This window comes from Budorcas taxicolor, chromosome 10 (genome assembly GCF_023091745.1).
Source record: "Budorcas taxicolor isolate Tak-1 chromosome 10, Takin1.1, whole genome shotgun sequence".
In the NCBI taxonomy this organism is placed as follows: domain Eukaryota; kingdom Metazoa; phylum Chordata; class Mammalia; order Artiodactyla; family Bovidae; genus Budorcas; species Budorcas taxicolor.
Genome location: NC_068919.1, coordinates 32,577,496 through 32,600,550, shown reverse-complemented (window position 1 = coordinate 32,600,550; position 23,055 = coordinate 32,577,496). Strand labels below are relative to the sequence as shown.

General features: G+C 36.8%; 2 protein-coding genes across 2 annotated transcripts in view; one reads left to right on the top strand and one right to left on the bottom strand.

The window, feature by feature from the left end:
• Nucleotides 1–522, top strand: part of RASGRP1 (RAS guanyl releasing protein 1) — a 75,344-nt gene extending 74,822 nt beyond the window's left edge. Inside the window, exon 17 of the mRNA XM_052646770.1 lies at nt 388–522. Coding sequence (XP_052502730.1) covers nt 388–522 — 135 coding nt within the window. The remainder of the gene's footprint in view (nt 1–387) is intronic.
• Nucleotides 523–7,926: 7,404 nt separating this feature from the next.
• FAM98B (family with sequence similarity 98 member B) overlaps nt 7,927–23,055 on the bottom strand; it is a 33,009-nt gene continuing 17,880 nt past the window's right edge. Inside the window, exons 5-8 of the mRNA XM_052646920.1 lie at nt 22,895–22,975; nt 21,245–21,361; nt 10,795–10,962; nt 7,927–8,803 (exon numbers count right to left, since the gene is read on the bottom strand). Of these exons, the coding sequence (XP_052502880.1) occupies nt 8,432–8,803; nt 10,795–10,962; nt 21,245–21,361; nt 22,895–22,975 (738 nt within the window). The 3' untranslated portion in view covers nt 7,927–8,431. The remainder of the gene's footprint in view (nt 8,804–10,794; nt 10,963–21,244; nt 21,362–22,894; nt 22,976–23,055) is intronic.

The window sequence follows — 23,055 nt, the reverse complement described above, 5'->3', positions numbered from 1 at the left end:
AATCTCCTCTGTGAACTGTACTAGCACAGAGTACATTCCAAAGTCATTGCTTTCATACCTCAAACCTGACCAAGGCTTTTTCTGCCACATTTCGGTCTGCTACACAATATTCAAAGATTTTATTATCCATCTACTGCCCATGAATGGTTTATTCTGCCTGTTAGCCACTCACATCTTTGATATAACAAAGATGTGATATAATAAAACTGATACACATGATCATTTGATAAGTATTTAACTGAGCTTTTATTCAGGGCAAAATAACTACCTTGAAAACAGTTTCGCAGCTACAGTGAAAAGATGCCAGTCAAGTGTAGTACTCCTGATGTAACTAATCTGCCATTTATTGCTGCTTTATTAACATACCTCATTCTCCTTTTCTTTTAGGAAATAAATACCCTGAAAGCAAATAATAATGCTCTAAAGATCCAACTGAAATATGCACAAAAGAAGATAGAAACCCTCCAACTTGCAAGAAACAATCATGTATTGGCTCAGATGGAGCAGGGTGACTGTTCTTAGCTCAGAAACTCAAGAAACACAAACTGTAGAGTATATCAGAGATCTCATTTCCTAAACCTCAACACAAAGACCCGGAGAACCTTAGACTGACTGGCTTTTAAAAAGGGTACTTTAAAGAAAAGGAGCTACTTTTTTACTTAAAAGATTCTTACTGTGCAGTAAGGCTTTCTCTTCCAGTCAGTTGAATCAAAGGGAGGAAAGCTGAAGAATGCAAAATATTTGCCATTCATTCCACAAACTTTTTCTCCCCTTGGGACTAATATCAAAAGCATGGTAAAAACATGACTATAGTTTTCTGACAAGGTAGCTTCTTCTACATGACCTGTCCAGCTGCTTCTTCCTTAGAACTAAAATCCCTGGAAAATGAATGTTTCCTTCCCTGGCTTTTTCTGAGGCATTGTTCCATCCAAAACTTGCTTATGATGGAAAAATACCCACATTCCAAAAGGAAAATCACTTCCTCTGTATTTCAGCATTCTTTACGAATCTGGTTCCCACTTCACTACCTCAGATCTAATCAATTTGCCTTTTCCCTTCCTTCCTCACTATATTCTTACACAAAGAAGGATATCTATCTAGAAGAGAACTTCTAGAGATGTAGCCATAAATTTGGGGGTGGGGGGCAGGAAGGAGCTATTAAACAACATGACATCATCCAATTACAAGTCAACTCAATTTTAGTCTCACAATCATGATAAAATAGCCAAATTAAGTACCTGGAAACGTGGCTATTACCACCTCATACATGGCTGGCTAATTGGCTAAAATAAATATAACAACACAAACATTTGCCCCTTACATAATCTACAATGGATATAATTAAGAATTTATACCTTTTTTAAAAAAAAGTCTGTTTAACTTACATGTGCCATTTCTTTTGAAGTAACTTTTTTGAACTGAAGTTGTGCTTGTACTGTCTTCACTATTAATACTATTTAGAATAAGCTAACTGGATGAGAGGTTTCAATAATAGCTGACAGCATGTACATATGTACATATTGTATATATACAACATCAGACATGCATGTGGCTTGGAATTCTGTTTTCTCCTTCAGATGTGGAAGTGATTTAGACTTTTGGTCATGTATACAAATTCACAAAGTTCAGTTTGTTACAATATAAGAAATTACTTATAATGTAAATTATATTGTTTGGCAAAATCACAAGAGTCCTGTGAGTTTTCTATTAATGAAGGTTAATGATAAATGGGCTCAATTAATTATCTGGGCAACTGTTCACAAACTTCTCTGTCAGCCTCTATTTCTCTCTAAAAAAATTCATATGATCCTTTTCTTTTGCCCATGAACTTACCTTCCATGCTTGGATGCCTGATGCCGAGCTAACTTAAAATTCATACACAAGCTGACCAACTGCCAAGAATATAATCTCAACAACCAAAAGTTCCAAACTGGCAACACCAAGTCTTAGTCAGAAACAAACTATATATGCAGTATAGTTTCCTGGGAGGATTCAGACCATTTAAGAAGTTTCTTTCATGAAAGACCAGTTCCCATTTGCATACCCCCTTGTACTGAGCTTTAGTGAAAAAGCAAATGACTAGCTTTCACTTAGTGTTTAGTGTTTTAAAAAAGCACTGTACACACAAATTTACCTTTTTCTACATCCAAACTCAGAAATCCCCATGGCAGGGCTGTTTAGGTCCACTACTTGGTATATAATCATGTATAAAGTACTTTGCTACTTACCTTATATCGAACAAATGAGTTTACAGTCATCCTTAAAATACTTTACTTATTCATTTCCTCTAATACAAACCAAAGACAGTATAGCTCAATTTCTTTATGCGGAGTTATAAAACACCATTGAATTTTTTTCACTCTTATATCCCATCCAAAATACAGAGCCCAGGTTAGTGTATGTAAATAACTTGTAATCTAGAGGAATTCAAAAGGTCACTGTCTCCTTAGTCTAATTAACATGGCAGTCTAACTAACATGGCTAGAAGGTCTCAGGCCTTCCAGAATTTATCACTGAAATGGACAGGAAGCAGTAGTTTCTCCACAAGTCCAGCAAGGGCCAAAGAAGTATAGTGTGTAAATCAGTATTATTTGCTCTGAGTAATGTGGGATTAGTAGAATCTACAGAAATAATCCGGAACAAATTTTTTGTCAAGCCTACAGTACAAATTTATGTATCTTGTATCAACTTGAAATAACTTTGGGCATATATTTATCCATCAAAACAGGGACAAATCTTGTTTCATTAACAACAGTGTCACTTCTTTTCATTGGTAAATTGATTTGCTGTTTTACTGGGCACTTGTGAATTTCCATTTAAAGATGTATAATGTAAAAGAACTGCAAGGAAAAAAAACAAATGTACAGATTGTAAAGGTGGTTTTTTTTTTTGATACCTAATATAAGTTTTGTGTAATATTTATATGATAAAAGACAGTAGACTCCCTACAACAAAGATGTCCTGTGTTTCTTCTAGTTCATAAACATGTAGATGCTTCATCTGAATTTTTACTATAATCAACAGCTGAGACCACTCCCTAATTCTATTAACCAAACCAGGTGTCCTGAAAGGAAAAGCAAAGCAACTAATTACTTAGTATACATTTTTCTAAATATGTAACATGAACTAGTAACATATAGAAATATTCAATCATTTCCCACCTTATTCCATAATGACAGTGATCTCCAAATGTGATCCCCAAATATTAAGTCTATAACCACTTAACATGAAGGAGACAGGTCTGAGGTGGTCATTTCTCTATAGCTTTCATCTTTAAATCCACAATTCTAAGAAAACTAGCAAGAAAAGAGAAACTTTGAAACTGTGGATGGAACTGGTAAAGGATTGTTCAATCTAGTGTACAGATCACCCAGAGCAATTCATTTGTGCTCATGATTAGTGATCATTTAGAGTAATTAAAGATACCCATGAATTTTCCTTAATCCCCAGGCAACTTTTGTCTAACTAGACCAAAGAAGGGGAACAGGGGGATGGTCTAGTCACTCAAACTCCATAGTGGAATGCATTCAATCAGTTCAGTTCAGTTGAGTCCCTCAGTCATGTCCAACTCTTGCGACCCCATGGACTGCAGCATGCCAGGCTTCCCTGTCCATCACCAACTCCCAGAGCTTACTTATACTCATGTCCATTGAGTTAGTGATGCCATCCAACCATCTCATCCTCTCTCATCCCCTTTTCCTCAGGCCTTCAATCTCCCAGCATCAGGGTCTTTTCAAATGAGTCAGTTCTTCACATCAGGTAGCCTAAGTCAAGCCTTAGGAGTTTCAGCTTCAACATCAGTCTCTCCAAAGAACACCCAGGACTGATTTCCTTTAGGATGGACTAGTTGGATCTCCTTGCAGTCCAAGGGACCCTCAAGAGTTTTCTCCAACACCACAGTTCAAAAGCATCAGCTCTTCGGTGCTCAGCTTTCTTTATAGTCCAACTCTCACATCCATACATGACCACTGGAAAAACCATAGCTTTGACTAGATGGACCTTTGCTGGCAAAGTAATGTCTCTGCTTTTTAATATGCTGTCTAGGTTGGTCCTAACTTTCCTTCCAAGGAGTAAGCATCTTTTAATTTCATGGTTGCAATCACCATCTGGATTACCATCTAGAGTGATTTTGGAGCCCAAGAAAATAAAGTCTGTCACTGTTTCCATTGTTTCCCTATCTATTTGCCATGAAGTGATGGGACCAGATGCCATGATCTTAGTTTTCTGAATGTTGGGTTTTAACCCAACTTTTTCATTCTCCTCTTTCACTTTCATCAAGAGGCTTTTTAGTTCCTGTTCACTTTCTGCCATAAGGGTGGTGTCATCTGCATATCTGAGGTTATTGATATTTCTCCCAGCAATCTTGATTCCAGCTTGTGCTTCATCCAGTCCAGCATTTCTTATGATGTACTCTGCATATAAGTTAAATAAGCAGGGTGACAATATACAGCCTTGACGTACTCCTTTTCCTATTTGGAACCAGTCTGTTGTTCCATGTCCAGTTCTAACTGTTGCTTCCTGACCTGCATATGGATTTCTCAGAAGGCAGGTCAGGTGGTCTGGTATTCCCATCTCTTGAATAATTTTCCACAGTTTGTTGTGCTCCACCCAGTCAAACGGAGAAGGCAATGGCACCCCACTCCAGTACTCTTGCCTGGGAAATCCCATGGACGGAGGAGCCTGGTAGGCTACAGTCCATGGGGTCGCGAAGAGTCAGACAGGACTGAGTGACTTCACTTTCACTTTTCTGCATTGGAGAAGGAAATGGCAACCCACTCCAGTGTTCTTGCCTGGAGAATCCCAGGGACGGGGGAGCCTGCTGGGCTTCCGTCTACGTGGTCGCACAGAGTTGGAATCAACTGATGCAACTTAGCAGCAGCAGCACGCAGTCAAAGGCTTTGGCGTAATCAATAAAGCAGATGTTTTTCTGGAACTCTCTTGCTTTTTCTATGATCCAACGGATGTTGTCAATTTGACGTCTGGTTCGTCTGCCTTTTCTAAATCCACCTTGCACATCTGGAATTTCGTGGTTCATGTGTTGTTGAAGCCTGGCTTGGAGAATTTTGAGCATTACTTTGCTAGTGTGTAGGATGAGTGCAACTGTGCAGTAGTTTAAACATTCTTTGGCATTGCCTTTCTTTGGGATTGGAATGAAAACTGACCTTTTCCAGTCTTGTGGCCACTGCTGAGTTTTCCAAACTTGCTGGCATATTGAGTGCAGCACTTTAACAGCATCATCTTTTAGTATTTAAAATAGCTCAGCTGGAATTCCATCACCTTCACTACCTTTGTTGGTAGTGATGCTTCCCAAAGCCCACTTGACTTCACATTCCAGGATGTCTGGCTCTAGGTGTGTGATCACACCACTGTGGTTATCTGGATCATGAAGATCTTTTTTGTATAGTTCTTTTGTGTATTGTTAACACATCTTAAAATCTACTTCTGTTAGGTCCATATCATTTCTATCCTTTATTGTGCCCATCTTTGCATGAAATATTCCCTTGGTATCTCTAATTTTCTTGAAGAGATCTCTAGTCTTTCCCATTCTATTGTTTTCCTCTATGTCTTTGCACTGATCACTGAGGAAGGCTTTCTTATCTCTCCTTGCTATTCTTTGGAACTCTGCATTCAAATGCAAAGTATCTTTCCTTTTCTCCTTTGCCTTTTGTGTCTTTTCAAATCTTCATAGAAAATAATTCAATACTTCAACACTTCATAGAAAATAATCAAGTTACAATAACAATTGCCCCTTAAGAGGAGAGACTAAACTACCTCCCCCTCCTTTGTCTCCAATTCCCATTCCAAATACTTCCACCCCTGTGTCCCTGACAAAGAACAGATGGCATCACTGCTCAGAACATTTTCCATCTCAGATATTTTGGGTGTTAGCCATACCTTCTTTTGACACACAAAAAGGTAATGAAATAGTTTTGGTTTAAAACATTTTTTTCTGTTTAGTGAGGCAAGATTTCCTTGATCTGCAAAAAACAAGGGAACGGGTTAAAAGGAAATGCCTCATTCCATCTTTGAGAGCTTATGTGTAACAGTGCGGTAGTTATGCATGGGTAGACATCAGTTACTTCTTTATTCTAGATACTCCCAATAATATGTCTATAGGTGCTATTAGGTACCACAGGATAGACCAAGACAGGGAGAAGAAAAGTGGGGAGGGAAAATGAGGTGGCAGGAAAAAATAAAATTAAGAACTAGGCAAAAAGAATGATGATGAGATAGCACAGAAAAAAGTGTTAGATTTCAGGAAGCATTTAAGTGCCATTCACCATACTCTACATTTGACTGCACTCAATTTATAAAGCATTTTCACATTATGACCTATAACATTAAGGCCCTTCAAATTACCTTATTGCTATTCTAGATATTACTGAGTAATTTTCTACAAAAGAAGTTTTTGCTAAGAGAAGATTATCATGAAAACTCTACCCCCACAGGAAAGAAAAAGATATTAGGGTCTGGACCACTTTACTTTTCATTCAAGTAAAGTTTTTAAGAATGTGTAAATAAGAGTGGTTCCAGCTTGAACATGATTCCAGGAGCCAAGAGCTAAACTTGGGTAAGATTTACAGTGAGAAGCAGATAACCCAACAGCAAGCCTATGCAGGTACAAAGAAATCCTACAGAAATTAATAAACTGATTTTTCTACCATTACTGATTAAAAAAAAAGCTGAATATACTTGTAAACCCATTCTGTATCAGTGACTAAAGCTCCTGAAAAGAAATGAAACTGAAATCTAAAGCTTTTAAATGAATATTTTAACTAATAATTTTTTGAAATATTTTACTCCAGCGGTCTTTGCTTATATATTTTTAAGTTATTCATTTTTCAGAGTTCATAGCTCCTTATATGGAAAGACTTTTTCTTCAACTATCACAAATGAAATTCTCTCTTCAATAAATATAAATCTTTTTTAAGTTTACAAATAAAATAATTTTATGTTTTCCTCTCCTGAACAAATTTCTTTGAAGGGTTAGCTTGAAAAAGACATGTCCAAGACTATGGTATACACAATATTTAAAGTTTTAACATTTTAGATTTTACCATGGGGTTTACTGTAAAACAAGAGTAACACTGCCAAATCCATTTGTCCACAGGTACTCAGCTTTCTATCTTTTGAGTTGGTTAGACTACAGAAAGTTGTTACTACACCAGGAGTCTACAGATTTTAAAGTGGAACTGAAAAAATTTATATGACTACATCTTTTTCTCTTTATATACTATATGAAAAATGCATTACTTGGGCCACCTTTTACACCTTTCACAATGGGCCTCTATAAACTCTCAACAAATTGGACTTGTACTTAGGTCTTTATAAAACAACCTGAGAAGGCTCAAGTGTCGCATTCCTCGTTTGAAAAAAGAAGACAAATTAATCTCTGAGAGCTATGGCCATTTAAGCCTACAGCCCCCGCCCTGGGCTAGTGCCATGATTTAAATTCACAACTCCTGATTTCCAAGCCTTTGACTGCTCCAACCAACAAATCACATTTAAACATCCTCTAACCCTGTGTTTCCCAAATCTAACTGTGAATCATAATTACCAAAGGATATCATGGCCCTACCTTTGATCGATAAAACCGGATATAAGTGTCCTAATCCTGTACAGCACAGAGCAACCTGCCTTTTAATATTTGGATACCTAAAGTGATGCCACAAATGAAGAAACCAATTTGCAGAAATTTTTCTCACAACACCATGTAAAATTGGTTCATGTCTTTGTTCCTTTACAGTAATTCTGACCTCAGTCTTTAATTCTGCTCTGTCAAACAAAATCATACAGATTTCAAATCCAGTTGGAAAATAAATATGTGTAGCAAAAAATAGACTTGGGCTTCAATTATTGGAATTTTAACAGAAACCTGGCCAGAGGAATTGCTCAGAATAAAAGAAAAACACAAGTCATGACAACTTACTGAACACAATTATCAGTCTCTTTTCCTATTTTGTAAAAGAGAATTAACAAATACAAAACAGCCACAGGACTACAGATGAGGCAATAAGTTTATATTCCTTTCCACTACAAGTGGGGTCATTTATGTGTCTCAGACCTGAATAAAATACAGGTAACAATCTAAATTCAATCATGACAATAAAATACTTTCCATTTTCCAAGTTTGATGGTAATAATATATTTACACTTTTAAAAATATTTTTTCCTCATTTTTTTTCTTTTTTAAAAAGACTGAACATGCTCAAGAGTACACAGAGTATGGAAAAAATCATCACTTTGTCTAAGAGATCAAACAGTAATATAAAACAATGTTCTTTTACATAGTCAAGCCAATTCAAGAATGATACCATCAGGGAATCTAACATGGTGTTTACTTCAAAGATGACACTCAAGTAGTTGTTTAGAATACTATGCCTAATGTACCTATCAAGAAGTAAGCACTGCTATCTAAATTTTGTGGCTTTTAGTATCTTCTATATCCACCACCACCTCCTCCATACGGATCTCCATAACCTCTTCCACCATAGCCGCCTCTTCCTCCATAGCCTCCTCTTCCACCATAATCTCCCCTCCCACCATAATCTCCCCTGCCTTGGAAACCTCCTCCTCTACCACCCCCTCCCCCAGCACCCCCCCACCCCCCTCCCCCTCCCCCACCACCTCCCCACCCCCCTCCACCACCTCTCCCACTCCCACCACCTCCTCTGCCACCTCCCCCACCCCAACCACCCCTTCCACCGCCTTCCTGTCTCTTTTGCCAAGGTGGCATCTCAGGGGGTGGTGGTTCAATTTCATTCGGCCGTCCTCCCCTGTCAGGTACCCTTCCCATCAGCACCTGTGTGAAGAAATATTTTCTTTCAGTGTCCAATATTGCAAAAGTCAAAATTTACTTAAAGGATGCAAGCAACATTGAAGTTATTGTTCTAATAAAGAAACAGAAGCCAAATATTTTAGGACATGAAAGTACCAGACATGGCAATATGAACTAATATTGAAAATATAAAAGTGATGTGTGACAAATTGCTCACAATGTGCTGTTTTTTAAACAGTGTGAGAGAATATTTATGAAACTTAAGAACTTGTTTAAACCTTTTTAGTAAATTTTATAACAAATGTAGTACCCATCACACTAAGAAAACTTTTTAGCAAAACATTTACCATGTACATAAACTTCATACCCTATACAACTTAACTCCATATTCACTCACACAACTCTGGACTTTCTATTGCCACTGGTTTGGTAATAGACTACCTCATAAAAGACTATTTCTAAGCACATTTTATTTCAACAAAGTATGAAGTACATATGATAACACGTGGGTGTAATACAGGCAGAGACAAAGGTTATCAACTGCAAAGAGCTATAAGGATTTTCAATGAACTATTCCCTTTTTTATGAGAAACTTAAGCTAACTTTCAATGATACTAGTTACTATATTATTAAAAAAATAAAGACAATATACTTCCTTAACCATGCTTCATAATATTTCACAGGATAAACTAAGGAAGAGTTTGCTTCAAGTACCTAAATTTCTGTAGAAATGAGCTACTTTATATGTCCATGAACAGAGACCAATAGGAAGCAAATCATTTCCTGCTAGTGTCTTTCAGTAAAGATAAAGCCAAATGTGCCTCAGCCAAAATGACCTATGAATCAGTTGTGTTCTACTTTCCTGATCCTCTAATCAAAATCATGTTTTACTACTTTATATCATAAATGAAGACAAAAAAGTACAAATTCCTCACTGTTGGACAAGCTTCAAAGTACACATATATTCTTCAAAGTACACTATAAAGTCGGCAATAATGTCCTAATTACCAAATCCAAAAAACAGCTTTTCTTGGTTGTTATCCTCATTGGTCTCTCCACCAAACATTCAATGTTCCAAGATCTGATAATAAGATTGCCCTCAAATAATTAGACTATCAATTACAAACTCAGAAAAGAGACGGGCAATATCACTTAAGAGAACTCTTAATCCAGAAAGACCTTGATGCAAGATATAAAGTAACATATTTAAAAACAGAACACTTTCAGAATAGAGGAGGCTGATCTAAAATGGAAGCAGGAAGGCCCAAACACTGGTGCCTAACTTAACGATAATTAGCAAACTGACTTTATATACAACCATCTCCTGCTACAGGACACCTTTCTCACTGCACTGAGAATTGATATTGTAAAATTACCCAAGTCCCATACTTCTGACTTTTGGCCCTCAAGTTTGTCATAGAGTGCTCTAACGGAAGAGTATATACTAGACAAGCTGATATAAACATTCTAAATTATCTTATTGTTGCTGCCACTGTTGTAAAGGAAAAAATTCAGACTCTGAGTTGATTTAAGACCACTGTCAGAGAAATGGACCTGTACTCTGAATCAGGAAATGGAACATCCAAGAGATTTTGCAATTTCTAAATTGCAGAAGTGATTTCTCTAAGTAAACAGAGTTCGGATGTGAACCCAAACCTGTATGACTCCAAAGCACATACGTTTTCCTCTGTACCAAAGATCTAAGGAGTACGTGTGGGTATACAAAATGACTCCTACAGATTTTTTACTGACAAAAAATGGTAAGATTATTGGAAAGAAGGCAAATAATTCTGGCTAATGATACTGATAAAAATAATTCTTAATTCCTCTAATTCAGATAAAACTGATTCATGAATACAGAAATTCAAATAAACATGCACATAGAAAACATTAGTAAGCCTAAACTGATTCTCTTTTCTAAGAGTTCACTGGGATGAAAAATGGATTAAATCTGTAAAAACATCAATCAAGGCTATTATAAATTCTTTCTCCACTGTATTAAAAGAAAAACCAACCTTATTAATGGCACATGCTGTCTTCTCCCGGCTGGATCCACTACTTGTCCTGATGATCTTCGACAGATCTTCACGGGCAGCAAGTAAATGTGCCAAGGTTATTGTTGTCTTGGGTGACAAAGCATAACGCTTAGGTTGGTAAATTCTTGCTATGTCATCTGTTTTTAACTAAATGACAAAAGTCAGGGGAAAAAGGAACCAAAGAACATTTCAATGAAAGAGCAATGGCAATCAATCTTCAGGGAAAAAAAAAAAGATAAAACACAAGCAAAGAAATAAACAGCAAAACATTCAAATATCTGATAATCTGTAAGTAGAATGAAGGGGGAAAAAAGAGACCAACAAATGCTAAAAGACTACGTAACTACCCATAACAACTCATTTTAAAAGTAACACAAAAAAGATTCCACTCATATTAACAAAGAGCAGAATACCTAAAAATAGCTCTACTGAAAACACATACAGAAACTTTAAGAAGAAAACATTAGTAAACCTACAAAACAAAGGGAGAGCCTGAACAGATGGAGAGAAACACCATGTTTCTGAATGGGGACACTGAGTACTGCCAGTCTTCCTTGAAATTAACTTATACAATTTACCGCAGTTGTCTTGGGATGTATTTTTAGTGGAGCAGGGAGGTAAGGGATACCTACAGTTAACTCAGAAATGAAATATGTACGAAATGACTAAAACAATTTTGTAAAGAGTTTTATCATCTATTAACAGGTAATATGAAATTATTCATCACTGCCTTAACAACTTACATTCACTGACGACCTGTTAAAAGTGCCATGATATTCTTCATTTAATATCATTTCTTTAATCCTCAAAACATCCTTTTAGAGTGGTTGTACAGGTACACTATCCTACCTCACTCTAATTAAATGGAACTTGTTGAGGGGAGGGAATGAACTAATCAAACAAAAGAGGCAGTTAAGATTCCCGGCCTCATAAATGTATGAATACAATAAATGATAGAGGAAGCATCAAAGATCAGTGAGACAAAAGAAATGGAGGAAACTTAAATGCCCATTATTAAATGAAAGAAGCTAATCTGAAAATAATAATCTGTATGATTCCAACTATATGAAATTCTGAAAAAAGCAAAACTATAGAGATAATACAAAATATCAATGGGTTGCTAAAGGTTGCGGGGAGGGAGGAAGAATAGGCAAAGAAGAGAACATTTTTAGGGCAGTGAGAATACTCTGTATGATACTATAATGGTAGATATACGTCTTTGCATATTTTTTCAAACCCATAGAATGTACAGCACCAAGAGTGAAACCTAATGTAAGCTACAGACTTTGGATAATAATGATGTATCAATGTAGGTTCATCAACTGCAAAAATTTACTACACTGGTGGCAGATGTTGATGATGGGGCTAAGTATGTGTGCAAGCAAGGGCTAAATGGAAATCTCAGAACCCTCTGTTCAATATTGCTATGAACCTAAAACTGCTCTAAAAAATAAAGAATATTAAAACATAAAAAAGGATCAATGAGAAAACATTTTTTTAAATGGTGCTGGAATGAACTGTTGTCTATTTGTAAAGTAATAGTAATAATGCATAACCTATAACAAGGGTTTCCAAATATAACAAAAGTTCATTGTTTAACTAGAACAACTATATGCCAATAAAATGGACAACCTAGAGAAAAGGACAAATCCTTAGAAAGATACAACCTTCCAAGACTGAACCAGAAAGAAAGAGAAAATATGAACAGATCATCAGAATTAGTAAATATAAAAATTTCTAACAAACAAAAGTCCAGGACCAGACAGCTTCACAGGTGAATTGCATTTAGAGACGAGTTAACACCTACCCTTCTCAAACTATTTCAAAAACTTGGCAGAGGAAGGAATACTCCCAAGCTCATTCCATGAGGCCACACCTTGATGCCAAAACCAAAGATACCATAAAAAAAGGAAAATTACAGGATAATATCACTGATGAACATGGATGCAAAAATCCTCAAAAAAATACTAGCAAACCAAATCCAACAACACGTTAAAACAATCAGACACCATGATTGAGTGGGATTTATCCCAGGGCTGCAAGGACTCTTCAACATAGGTTAAATTAATCGATTTGATATATCACGTTAACAAACTGAAGAATAAAACCGTATGATCATCTTAACAGATGCAGAAAAAGCTTTTGACAAAACTCAATACCATTTCAGATAAAAACTCTCCAGAATGTGGATACAGAGGGAACATACCTCAACTTAATAAAGGCCATACATGACAAAACCACAGCAAAATTATTCCCAATGGTGAAAAATTGTAAGCATTCCCTCTAAGATCAGGAACAAGACAAGGACGTTCACTCTCACCACTTTTATTCAACATAGTTTTGGAAGGCCTAGCCATGGTGATCAGAGAAGAAAAAGAAATAAAAGGAATCCAAATTGGAAAAGAAGTAAAACTGTCACGTTTGAAGATGACATAATACTATACATAGAAAATCCTAAAGCTGCAACCAGAACTACTAGAGCTTAAAGAATTTGGCAAAACTGCAGAATATAAAATTAATACACAGAAATCTCTTGCATTCGTATCCATTAACAATGAAAGACTAGAAAAAGAAGTTAGAGAAACAATCTTATTTACCATCACATGAAAATGCCTAAGAGCTTACCAGGTGGTGCTAGTGGTAAAGAATCTGCCTGCCAATGCAGGAGACATAAGAGATGCAGGTTCAGTCCCTGAGTTGGGAAGGTCCCCTAGAGGAAGAAATGGCAACCCACTCCAGTATCCTTGCTGGGAGAATCCCATGCACAGAAGAGCCTTTGGGCTACAGTCCATGGGTCACAGAGAGTCAGACATGACTGAGTGAGCACAAAAAGCATAAAATACCTGTACTCAGAAAACTGTAAGATACAGATGAAAGAAATCAAAGATGACACAAACAGATGGAAAGACATACCAAGTTCTCAGATTGGAAAAATCAATATTCAAAATGACTATACCCCACCCAAAGTAATCTACAGATTCAATGCAATCCCTAACAAATTACTGATATCATTTTTCACAGAATTAGAAAAAAAACTTACAATTTGTATGAAGACACAAAAGACCTCAAAAAGTCAAGGCAATCTTGAGAAAGAAAAACAGAGCTGGAGGAATCAGGCTCCTTGACTTCAAACTATACTACAATGCTAACTAGTAGGGTATATAGATCAAACAGATAGAAAGCACCTACAGTTATCTAATCTATGATAAAGAAGGCAAGAATATACAACGAAGAAAAGACAGTCTCCTCAAGAAGTGGTGCTGGGAAAACTGGACTGCTACGTGTACAAGAATAAAATTAAAACATTCTTTAACACCATACAGAAAAATAAACTCAAATGAACTGAAGACCTAAATGTAAGACTGGATACTGTAAAACTCTTAAAGGAAAACACAGGCAGAGCACTCTGATATAAATCACAAGATCTTTTTTGTTCCACCACCAAGTGTAATGAAAACAAAAATTAACAAATGGCAAATAAAAGTGCTTGCACAGGAAAGGAAATCATGAACAAAACTAAAAGAAAACCCACACAATAGGAGAAAGTATTTGCAAACAATGTGAACAAGTCATTAATCTCCAAAATATACAAACAACTCATGCAGCTCAACATGAAAAAAAAAAAAGATGGCCAGAAGATCTAAAGAGACATTTCTCTAAAGATGACATAAAAATGGCTAAAAAGCACATGAAAAGATGCTCAACATCACTAACTACTAGACAAATGCAAATCAGAACTACAATGAGCTATCACCTCACACTGGGAGAATGGCCATCATCAAAAAATCTACAAACAATAAATGCTGAAGAGGGTATGGAAAAAAGGGAACCCTCTTCAATGCTGGTGGGAATGTAAATTAATCTAACACTACTATGGCTACCCACTCTAGTAGTACTCTGGTCTAAAGAATTCCATGAACTACATGGGCCATGGGGTAGCAAAAAGTCAGACACGAGTGAGCAACTTTCACTTTCTTTATGGAGAACAGTATGGAGAGTCCTTAAAAAAACTAAAAGTAGAGCTACCACATGATCCCGCAACCCCACTTCAGGGCATATACCTGGAAAACTGTAATGCAAAAGGACACAGGCACCCCCATGTTCACTGCAGCACTGTTTGCAATAGCCAGGACATGGAAGCAACCTAAATGTCCATCAACAGAGGAATGGATAAAGAAGGTATGGTGTATATATACAATGGACTATTACCCAGCCACATAAAAGAACTAGTATCATTTGCAGCAACAAGGATGGACCTAGAGATTATCATACTATGTGAGGTTAAGTCAGACAGAGAAAGACAAATACCATATGATACTGCTTATACATGAAATCTAAAAATATCATACAAATGAACCTATTTATAAAACAGAAATTGAGTCACAGATGTAGAAAAACAAACATGGTTATTAAGGACGAAGGGAGGGAAGAATACATTGGGAGACTGGGACTGACATATACATACTACTGTACATAAAACAGACAACTCGTAAGAACCTACATATAACACAGGAACTCTCTTCAGTACTCTATAATGATCTATATGGGAACAGAATCTGAAGAAGATTGGATGTAGGCATATGTATAACTGTCTTGCTTTGCTGTACAAGAGAAACACAACATTGTAAATCAACTGTACTCCAATAAAAAAAAAGTAAAAAATTTTTTAAAAGAGTTATTTTTTTTTAAAGTTTTAAAACTGAAAAACTTAACTATGTTATAAAGACTACAATTTCTGCACATCAAAAGACAGAAACAACAACTGGGGAAAATATTTTCAACAAATAAAGCAACTAGCTAACTTCCTTAATATATAAAAAGCTCAATCAGAAGGAAAACAGGAAGGCCTCAGGGGAAAAAAAAATATAAGACACGAATAGAAATTTCAAAAAAATAGGAAATTCAAATGACTAATAAGCTTATGAAAAAAAGTTCAACTTTACTAATAAGACAAATAAACAAATGAAAACAATTTAGTCATTTTTAACCATCAAGTTAGCCATAAAATTGACAATATTCTAAATATTAAAGGGGCTAAAGTGAAAGCAAAATGGCATTGACCTTATTTGTACGAGTTTAAATTCATACAAAATTTCTAAAAAACAATCTGGCCGTGTGAATCAAGACCATTAAGAGTCATAACCTTTGAGACAGTGAATTTCCATTTAGGAATCCACAGGTTTCACATCTGCAGACATGAAAGGCTGATTGTGCAGTTATGTGGGGAAACATGAATGAAACTTGACAGCATTATGCTAAGAAGTCAGACATAAAAGCCACACATTGTATAATTCCTTATATATATGACATACACAGAACAGGCAAATCCAAAGAGAGACAAACTAGATTATAGTAAAGGAAGGTTTCTTTGGAAGGAATGATGCTAAAGCTGAAACTCCAGTACTTTGGCCACCTCATGCAAAGAGTTGACTCATTGGAAAAGACTCTGATGCTGGGAGGGATTGGGGGCAGGAGGAGAAGGGGACGACAGAGGATGAGATGGCTGGATGGCATCACTGACTCGATGGATGTGAGTCTGAGTGAACTTCGGGAGTTGGTGATGGACAGGGAGGCCTGGCGTGCCGCAATTCATGGGGTTGCAAAGAGTCGGACACGACTGAGCGACTGAACTGAACTGAAAGGAAGGTGAGGGTACTGTGAATGACCACTGAAAGGAATAATTCTGTTGGGGTTGAGGGAAATGTTCTAGAATTAGATCATGGTTACATAATTCAGAGAGTATACTGCTGCTGCTAAGTCACTTCAATCGTGTCCGACTCTGTGTGACCCCATAGACGGCAGCCCACCAGGCTCCCCCGTCCCTGGGATTCTCCATGCAAGAATACTGAAGTGGGTTGCCATTTCCTTCTCCAATGCATGAAAGTGAAAAGTGAAAGTGAAGTCACTCAGTCGTGTCCAACTCTTCACGACCCCATGGACTGCAGCCTACCAGGCTCCTCCATCCACGGGATTTTACAGGCAAGAGTACTGGAGTGGGGTGCCATCACCTTCTCCAATAAAGTATACTAAAACCCACTAAATTATACATTTTTAAAATCAAACTATAAAATTATACTTTTATTTCAATACTAGCAAAGTAATAGAGAAACCAGATTAACCATACAAATAAATGTGTATAATCTTCTTGAAGGGCAACTCTACACAGGGTGTACGAAGAGTATTTTTTAAATGCATATTCTTTGATCAAGAAATTACACTTTAAGGAATATATCATGTACATGAACAAAAATGTAGTTGTCAAGGATTTCATTACAGGTAAAGATGACAAAATTAAAGGAAACCTCAAAATCAATAGAGTATATCCATATGATAAAATGTGGAAAGAGTTTAAATGCTATAGAACAACAGTTGATCAATCATTCAACAATATCAGACACATGAAATAGGAAGAATAATATAAAGATCCATTAAATTTAACAAGAAAACTCAGGGTATAAATGCGTATGCATGCATGCATGCTAAGTCGCTTCAGTCATGTCCACCTCTGTGTGACCCTATGGACAGTAGCCCACCAGGCTCCTCCGTCCACAGGATTCTAGAGGCAAGAATACTGGAGTGGGTTGCCATTTCCTTCTCCTTATATACAAGTGAAAAGGATGACATGAAAGGCCAAAATTTGATCATAATCTAAGAAAAAAACATTTAAAAAATCTTCCAAAATTAAGAAAACTGAAAACATAATCTCCTTGTCCTAAAACATGATGAAAAAACACCAAGATAAAAATATCAAGGTATTTCCTAAAAGTATTTTCTCAAAGTCTCTAAGTTTAAGGCTAGTCAAGAGTACACATTACCATGAGTCTGTGCCACTCTGAATGGTCAAAGAGCATGGCAAAACTCATTTGTTTTGGGTTCTTCTATAAGCTTAAGGACAACACTGAAAATATCCTCCAATTTAGTATGTTAAGATACTTTTAATGCAGTACCTTTCACAATGTTCTTTATATTCCTAAATTCCTTTTCTCATTAAAATTCTAGCAGATTAAACTGGATACCCAATATGTATACAACCTCTATTAAGTTTCCAGGGGTCAGTAAAACTCATACTTTGCATATATCTAAATTCTATTTCCTTTCTTTAAGTCAGCAATCATGTCATCTACTTCTTTGGTAACTCAGACCTCTTAGAGGAACATCTAGGTTTCTCACATACAACGGTTACTCCAAACACATGGACACACGTGTCTAAAATTTATCCTGGTATGCATGCAGAAGAGAAACAGGTTTTAATCTTCTGAGAAGCCAATTCGATATTACAGACAGTGAAATATTCTAAAAATGTTCTACATCTCATCATATAAGGTAATGAGATGCTCATCCAGAACCAGGTACATTGTAATGTGTGCAACATGTGAGGTGCTAAGTAAATATTTATTGAAAGAAAATACACATAAGACAGTACTCAACTCCCCCTTACAGCTATTCTATTACTATGCTAAAAAAAATTTTTTTTTTCCTGTGAAATAACAGTAGTTCACCAACAATCCTGTTCTAATCACTCTAATTTTTTTTTGCATCTGTCTGCTAGGTGTTTGGAAGGAAACTACGTATATACATAAGGGAGTATTTTTAGGTAAATGAGTCAGATTACACATACTAAATTATTTAAAAAAAGTACACATATACTACAATAAAGAGACTAGAAAGAAGGATACAGGTAAGAAGAGAACCAACATATTAGAAAATGAGATCAAGAGCCAAAAATAGGGGTTAACTCAGTCCATTTGTGGAATAATCTATTCTTCCAACCATTGTTGCCATGCTGCCACTCCTCCCCTGGCCAAATGAGAATAATGTACAGAAAAAATGAGGCTTCCTTTCTTTAAAAAAATGAGCAGTCACACTTCTACAAGTGAGCATTAGAAATTTCCAGTTCACAGTAGCCAGCCCCAAAACCTGACATCAACAATCCTGATCAATGACTAGTTCCCAATCAGTTTTTCAGTGTCCTGTCTTAAATATGGACAACGAAAGACCATAATGCATTTGAAGAAAGCCTGCACAAGACAAAGACCAAGAAAAACAAATCAAAAATTGCCCTGGAAGAGATAGGAAATAATTGAAGCGGAAAAAACAAAACAAAATACCTTTTATAAAAAATTTTTTTCATCCCCATTTAAGAAGATAGCACAGTCATAAAACAAGAAGAAAAAATTACAAACACGTGAAAGGAAAACTCAAGAAGAAAAAAAAATTCCCAGAAAGGAAAAAATGATGGCAGAAACAAAAATTTAATGACAAGCACAAAATAAAATTAAGGAAAATTCCAAGAAAGTGAATCAAAAAGGAAAAGCGAAAATGAGAAAAAAAATAAAAGCAACTTATGAGGATCTACTCAGAAAGTCTAATATCTGAATAAGAGTTTCAGAAAGAGAAAATATAAAAGAAATATAAAAGTTTGAGTTTATAAATTGAAAGGCCCACCTAATGTTTAGCACAATGAGTTAAAAAAAGACCCTGACTGACATATGCTGTGAAAGAGAGAAGAGAGTCTAAAAGCTCTCAGAGAAAAACAAAAGCTCATCCAAAAGAATGGAGAATGGCATTGGGTTTCTCAAAAGCAGCACTACATGCTAGAGAACAATGAAGCAATGCCTTCAATATTCTTCGAGAAAAATGCTTTCCACCTAGAATTTTATGTTTACCCAAACTATCAATCAAATGTGGCAGCAGAATAAACATATTTTCATAATGTAAGGATTCAGAAAAACACCCCTATTTGTGCATTTACTGTGGCAGGTTGAGGGAAAAAAACAATGAAAGAGAAGAGCATGGGATCCAGGAAATAGTGGAGTACCCAAGGATAGGTACTCATGCAAGTGGCCCAAACTGCAATAGGAGGATACAAGCCATTAGAGTGAAAGAATACAGAAAAAAAGGACTCATCCGAATACCTGATTTTTAAAAACAAATAAAGGAAAGGAAGAAAAAAGCAGCAGCAGCATATGGTAAAGAAATACAATGCAGGGAAAAAAAAATCCATTAAAAGGAAGATAAAACATCTGGTAAACAGAATGGCTCCCCAGAGATGTCTCCATCCTCCCTGGAACCTGTGAATATGCTGCCTTGCAGATACCAATGCAAGTTAAGTTAGGATCTTGAGATCAATTATCTGGGTGAGCCCAGCGTAATCACAAGGATCTTGATAAGCGAGACACAGGAGAAGGCATATGACGATGGAAGCAGAAAGAGAAAGACTGGAAGATCCCACAGTTAATTTTGAAGATGGAGAATCAGGTCAAAAGCTGAGGTACACAGGTGGTATCTGGAAAGTAGGAAATGCGAGGAAACAGAATCTCCCCTGCAGTGTCTGGGAGGAGGTGCAACCCTGCCAATACCTTCATTTTAGGACTTCTGATGTTGAGATCTGTAAGAGAATACATGTGTATTGTTTAAACCACTAAATTTGCGGTAGTTTGTTACAGCAACCACAGGAAACCAATATAGGGCACCAAACGGAGAGAAAGACCACCTAAGAGCACAGATGACAAGTGAGGCACCCCTTGCTACCAGCAGAACCCAGACATGCAAGACAACCATCTTAGATGTTTCAACCCACCCCAGCCCAGGTACCCACTGAATGAGGCTGCGCAAGTGACCTCAGCTGATACAATATGGGGCAGAAGAACCACCCACTTACCTAAAGAATGTAATAATAGTATCAGAGTAACAGGCACAGATTTACCCTGTCACTTGAAACAACTATAAAACTGGACAATCCACACAAACCAGTGATTTTCAGACACTGGATATCCAGAAGCATAGGACAATGATCCCTCTAAGAGGAGAAGCAAATGTTTTCCTATATTTGTCCCAGCTTACTGTCTGGAGTGATTCCAGACTGTAATGCAGGGTGGGGTGGATGATCCCAGATGAAGCCTGGGTACAGATTAAAGGCATAAAAAGGGAATGATGGATGACAGCTCTCCAGAAAACTATCTGAAGAGATTCATACTTGGGAATGCTCCCACCCTGCAACCCTTTTCAACTGGAACACAGTTCACAGCCTTAAGACACCTTTAAGATTTGTTCAGACATCAGTGCTGCCTAACTGACCAGTTGCTCATTATATCTATCTCACTGCCACATATGATGCCTTCTTTTATGTATCAGTTCAATTCAATTCAGTGGCTCAGTCGTGTCCATTTCTTTGCAACCCCACCAGACTTCCTCGTATCCTTGCATAAATCATAACAACTGAGTTTTAAATAAATGTGAGAGATACAGTCAGAAATGAACATATCTATGAACACAGACCAGGATTCTTTAAGACCAGTAGTTGCTCTAGGCAGGAACTTCAGATAGAGCAATAAAGTGCAAATGTGGCATCATTACATAACAGACGAGAGAGCCTGAAGAGCTGTCACAGAGTACCACCTACAGGACACAAGTGGGAAAACAGCCTTACCTTTGCTCTATCAGACCACCCAAAGGACTGCACTGTCACATCTAATCGTTTCATCAACATCCGCCGGCGGCACTCATATTCACTTGAAAGAGCATCATTGATTCTTTCCAGTTTTTCCTAAAATTATGCACATAAAAGAATCTTAAAAATTGTGGTCAATGTTTCCTACTAATTCAAAAGATGGTACTTGGTCATTTTGATCCCGTAAGACCTAACAGTAAATTGTTTAAATAATTAAGATAATTGATAGAACATTTATGATATTCAACAGATATCAAACATGCAAATTAAACTCAACAGTTTTTAGTTTATCTGATCTTCAATCAAATATATTAATTTAAGTGAAAGGTATATTTGCAAAGTAGTCTGGACCAGTAAGGAAAGAAAATAATAACTTCCCATCTTATTGACACTGAGCTACTATACTTTTCAAATTACAACTATGTTAACATATTAGGCACCGTAAATACTTTTGGTCAATTTTTTTTTTTAATTAAAAATCTTAATGAAGAAACATTAGGACCTACTGCTCTAGAATATCAATCCATTTTAATTCTCCAATATAAAAAATCTACAAGACGGCACTAAGATCATGGCATCCAATCCCATCACTTCATGGCAAATAGATGGGGAAACAGAGGAAACAGTGGCTATTTTTTTGAGCTCCAAAATCACTCTAGATGGTGACTGCAGCCATGAAAGTTATGACCAATCTAGACTGTATATTAAAAAGCAGAGACGTTACTTTGCCAACAAAGGTCCACCTAGTCAAGGCTATGGTTTTTCCAGTGGTCATGTATGGATGTGAGAGTTGGACTGTGAAGAAAGCTGCGTACCAAGAATGGATGCTTTTGAACTGTGGTGTTGGAGAAGACTCTTGAGAGTCCCTTAGACTGCAAGGAGATCCAACCAGTTTATCCTAAAGGAGATCAGTCCTGGATGTTCACTGGAAGGACTGATGTTGAAGCTGAAACTCCAATACTTTGGCCGCATGATGTGAAGAGCTGACTCATTTGAAAAGACCCTGATGCTGGGAGGGATTGGGGGCAGGAGAAGGGGACAACAGAGGATGAGGTGGTTGGATAGCATCACTGACTCAATGGACATGAGTTTGGGTAGGCTCCAGGAGTTGGCAATGGACAGGGAGGCCTGGCATGCTGCAGTCCATGGGGTCACAAAGAGTCGGACACGACTGAGCGACTAAACTGAACAGACAAGACAGCACAAGATACAGATGTAAAGAACAGACTTTTGGACTATATGGGAAAGGAAGGGCAGGATGATTTGAGAGAAAAGCATTGAAACATGTGTATTACCATATGTAAAACAGATGACCAATGCCGGGTTTGATGCAGGAAGCAGGGCACTCAAAGCTGGTGTTCTGGGACAACCCAGAGGGATGGAGTGGGGAGGGAGTTCAGGATGGGGGGACACATGTTGCACCCATGGCTGATTCATGTCGATTTGGCAAAAGCCACTACAATATTGTAATTAGCCTCCAATTAAAATAAATGAATTTTTTTAAAGCAAAAACATATATATATAAAATTTTTTAAAAAGCATGCAAAAATCTAGATGTCCATTCATAAAATTAAGCTATATTAATATAGCTAATTACATAAAACTAATGAAAAGGGGGGGATGGCTTACCGCCTGTTCCAGATTTAAATCAATTTTCAGCAGTGGTTTTCCCACATGATTTTTCTGGACTTTTGAGAGAGTATCTTTCACCTAAAATTAAACATAGAAGATTGTGAAAATGTATATCCCCAATTTAAAACAATCTTATTCATGCTTAAAATGTTGTGAAT